The sequence below is a fragment of the Aplysia californica genome, unplaced genomic scaffold (assembly GCF_000002075.1).
Source record: "Aplysia californica isolate F4 #8 unplaced genomic scaffold, AplCal3.0 scaffold00413, whole genome shotgun sequence".
NCBI classification, from domain to species: domain Eukaryota; kingdom Metazoa; phylum Mollusca; class Gastropoda; order Aplysiida; family Aplysiidae; genus Aplysia; species Aplysia californica.
In genome coordinates, this window is record NW_004797683.1 from 506195 (window position 1) to 507835 (window position 1641).

The 1641-nt window shown below is 40.0% G+C and overlaps 1 protein-coding gene across 1 annotated transcript in view; it reads left to right on the plus strand.

Moving 5' to 3' along the window:
• Positions 1 to 397: 397 nt before the first annotated feature.
• LOC101850190 (ER lumen protein-retaining receptor 2) overlaps positions 398 to 1641 on the plus strand; it is a 19382-nt gene continuing 18138 nt past the window's right edge. Inside the window, exon 1 of the mRNA XM_005104292.3 lies at positions 398 to 580. Within this exon, the coding sequence (XP_005104349.1) occupies positions 490 to 580 (91 nt within the window). The 5' untranslated portion in view covers positions 398 to 489. The remainder of the gene's footprint in view (positions 581 to 1641) is intronic.

Sequence of the window (1641 nt, forward strand, 5' to 3'; positions counted from 1 at the left end):
ATCTCTCTCTCTCTCTCTCTATCTATCTATCTATCTATCTATCTATCTATCTATCTATCTATCTATCTATCTATCTATCTATCTAATATACAAAAGACTGCCTGACATGATGCGGTTTCCTGTGTAAACTAATTCATGAAGTATGTTGTTTCCATTTTCATAGTTTCCTCAAGTAGTTTCTATTGAATATTAGTGAGTGTTAGCAAATTAATATTTTAGCAACATGTATTTGAGTGATTGGAGAGAACAATTGCTACGGGTATATTATTTTAGTGTTCACACCTATATAAAGATAAATTACATTGACACGAAGCTTCTTTTCGAACGATGCAATTCCGGTACAAAGTTACACGCTTACTTCCGTATTCGGCGTTGGCAGGAAGTTATCTCCCTTGTACCTATAATGCCTTGCGCACTCGCCACGTCCGCAGCAGCCATCGGCACTTTTGCATGAGTTCTTCGAGGTAGCGGAGAGAGTAAACTTGCAAAATGAATATCTTTCGGCTCATCGGGGATATGTCCCATCTCTTGGCAATAGTTTTACTGTTGCTGAAGATGTGGAAAACGCGATCTTGTGCAGGTAAGTGTGTTTTGTTGTCAATACTGACGGTGTGCTCGATCCTTTTCATAGTCTGCAATGTTGACAAACCGGCGAGGCCTACTTACGTTATCGGAATTGACGTGTAACTAATCTGTTGCTTGGAAAAGCAATTGACCTCACTTTTTTATTTGAATTATGAAAACCGTGATTCTTCATAGCCTGGAATGCTGTGGCAAATGGTCTCCTCTCTATTTATTAGATTTTGCAGTCGGCCTTTGTTTTGATTTTACAGCTCGGTCTGGGAGTGGGAGTGGGAGTCCAGTGGCAGTGAATCCCTGCTGCTGAACTGAAGTGCAGCTGAGCTTGACCATAATTAGGCCTAATTGAAGTTGCCATCAGACCCTCTCCCATAGTGGTTAGGCCTGGTTCTAGAATCTAGATCTAGATCTGTCTATTGCTAAACATTTAATTCAAGTGAGGGAAAAGCTTGCTGAGCAAGGTTGACATGATACAATTTGCCTCGAGAAAGTGGTTGGATAAGCTATGCCACTGCCAGGCTATGGGCATGGCCTATAGATCTAGATTGTGAAATCTCCTAGATTCTAGATCTAAATCTAGATTTCTACCCTACACTGTCCTATTGGTTCATTGATTGAATCACAATGAAAGGCACTGAACAAAATGTGTTCAATGTTCAGTGCAATCATCAGTGACTGCAACAGTACAACTACAATCATGCTTTAGTCTAACCTTTAGTTTTTCAATTGATTAAAAGTCATTATTAGTTGAGCGTTTCAATTTATTTTTAGGGAGTGTATACAGACCCGGTAACCGGGAATAAAGTCACAAAGTATACAGACCCGGTAGGGGAACTCTTTTGTGATTTCGGAAAGTTTCAGCACCCTCTTGGCTCAAGGTAGAACTAGGTTCTTCTAGGCCTATGGCCTAGGTCTAGATCTAGACAGACAGATAGAAATCATTGATCTAGTTTCGAGGCTAGCCTAGATCTAGATTCTAGATCTAGATATCTAGATCTAAAACTAAATGAAGATTGCGGATGTCTTTTCGATGAACGATCGTTTTTCCCCTGTTTTGGAGTT